Below are 2,093 nucleotides of genomic sequence, written 5' to 3'. Positions count from 1 at the left end.
GCGCGACCGCCTCGCCCGACCGGCTCTGCCGCCGCACCTTCTCGCGTGCCCCGTCCGCAGCCTGCGCCAGCCGCCGGCCGGCCGCCGGGCCCGTTGCGAAGATCACCTCCCGGATCCTCGACGCGGTAACCTCGGACGCCTGCACCTGCACGATCTGGGCCAGCGCGGCCGCGACACCCTTGGCGTAGTTGAGCTGGAACTGCTCCTTAGTAACGCCCGTAAAGTTCATGTCGATGCGCGCCGCGAGCTTCGCGTTGGCGCCGCACTCGCGGTCCACATATAGATTGAAGCTCTCCTGGCTCTGGTTGGTAACATATTGTAGTGGGGGTTCCGGTGGCTGTGAGGATCCAAGACATGGGACGCGGTGTATTCAGAGGCAACGGGGCGTGGGGAGCGCCGAACGGACGCGAAACAGCTGACGGCGTTGCTGGGCAGCGGCAGGAGGCAGCAAGACGTGGCATAGGCGCCACGGTTCGGCCCCCAAGGTGGCTCACATCTGCGAGGGCCTCGGGGCCGAAGACTGTTGCAGGGCAGAGCGTGTTGCCGAGGAGGCAGGCGTTGAGGGCGGCGGAACGGCAGGCCAGGGTGTCATAGCCCTGCGCGGGGGTAACCAAGTGGTGGGCATGCGAACGCATGCGCGCGCGCGTGCGTGCGTGCGTGTGTGTGTGTGTGTGATCGTGTGTGAAATTTTGTTCGCACGTGCGTGTGTGAATCTCTGTCGCTGACAGCCCCAACGTTGTCACGGCAGCCGCATCAGGGCCCAGCGCTGCAGTGTTGTCTGTTATTTTGCTCAAAGCTGCCGTGACGGCGAACCGCCGTTGGGTCAACCCGCCGCCGCCGCCGCATGCCTGCACATACGTCACCCAGTCCCCCTATCAAAAGGCGCCTGCTGTTCCCCGCATCCGCGTGCTGGCTCGTGCAACACCCCAACCACCCCCGCCTTGAGCCACGCGCTTGCGCCCGCTCACTTCCAGGCAGGCGCAGGCGCTGGGGCTGACCGGCAGCTTGACCTTGCAGGTATCAATCAGGAAACGCGCCACCACCATGCCTGCGCAAGGCAGCAACCAAAGCGCCGTGCGTGGATGGGTGGGGGGGAGGTCAATGTGGGCGTCTGCCGTTGCGCAGCTGTTGTGTATGCCAATATCTCAGAGTTGGCGCTTGTTGCAGGGGCTTCCTCGGCCCTCCACGGCCTGCAGCTGACAAGCATGGGACCGCACACGTGTTGTGCATTCCTCAAGGTCCCAGCCGAGTTCGTTGCTCACCGGAGGGGAAGTCTTGCTTGTTTATGAAACCGCTCATAGCTGCACACACCTTCATGTCCGGCTTCGCGGCGCTGTCCTGGCACCACTTCGTGACCCCCGAGAAGCAGGCCGGGCTATTGATGCCCGCGTCGACGCAGGCGCACGTCAGCGCCACTGACCCGCTGGAGGGGCGCGCCGCGGCGTCGGTGGTGAGGACGGGGTACGCCAGCAGCACACGGCCCGGCGCCGCCCCGGCGCCGAGTGCAGCGACCGCCAGCAGCAGCTGGAGGCACAGGGCGACGACAGCGGCCCGCATATTTGGCAGTTTCAAGCAGGGAGTTGGGATGCCTCGTTGCGCTTGGGCAGGAGGGATGTAGCTGCTGTCAGGTCCTCTGGCTTGGCTGGCACTCTACACCGGCAGGCGCGCTTGTGTGTTGTTGCGCGCCGACAACTGCTTGGGCAGCCTTGGCAGGACTTCAGGTTACGTCCTACAACCTCTAAAGCGCACGATTGTATAATGCCAGCCCACGAATAGGACAACACCGCGGTCGGGCCGACAGGACGGCTCGCATGAGGGTGCGATTATCGGGTCCGGGGCTGTAAAACACGTTGGGAGCTGGTGATCGTGCTAAGCGTGCGATCAGCATCATTATTTGGGCATGTCACCTGGGGTCACCCGAAGAGGGCGAGCCCAGCTTAGAACCTGGCCCTCAATTGAACACTGAAGGGCTGCCATTCGCTCGATGCACCAGATTATCACACTCATTAATATACATAGCTCGTTAGTTTGCACCACAAGCGGTGGGTGCTTCACTTGCTCATGATCTATCACATGGTTGGCGGGCGGGCCAT

General features: G+C 63.5%; 1 protein-coding gene across 1 annotated transcript in view; it reads right to left on the bottom strand.

The window, feature by feature from the left end:
* The window catches only part of MNEG_5986 (hypothetical protein), a gene marked incomplete at both ends in the record, with an annotated part of 3,021 nt that extends 1,464 nt beyond the window's left edge, over nt 1-1,557 (bottom strand). The window contains 4 exons of the mRNA XM_014045541.1: nt 38-301; nt 495-596; nt 969-1,048; nt 1,263-1,557. Of these exons, the coding sequence (XP_013900995.1) occupies nt 38-301; nt 495-596; nt 969-1,048; nt 1,263-1,557 (741 nt within the window). The remainder of the gene's footprint in view (nt 1-37; nt 302-494; nt 597-968; nt 1,049-1,262) is intronic.
* Nucleotides 1,558-2,093: the final 536 nt, after the last annotated feature.

Source organism: Monoraphidium neglectum, assembly GCF_000611645.1.
Source record: "Monoraphidium neglectum strain SAG 48.87 unplaced genomic scaffold scaffold00934, whole genome shotgun sequence".
Lineage (NCBI taxonomy): Eukaryota > Viridiplantae > Chlorophyta > Chlorophyceae > Sphaeropleales > Selenastraceae > Monoraphidium > Monoraphidium neglectum.
The sequence above is the reverse complement of the archived record's forward strand: the minus strand, read 5'-3'. Positions and strand labels throughout refer to the sequence as shown.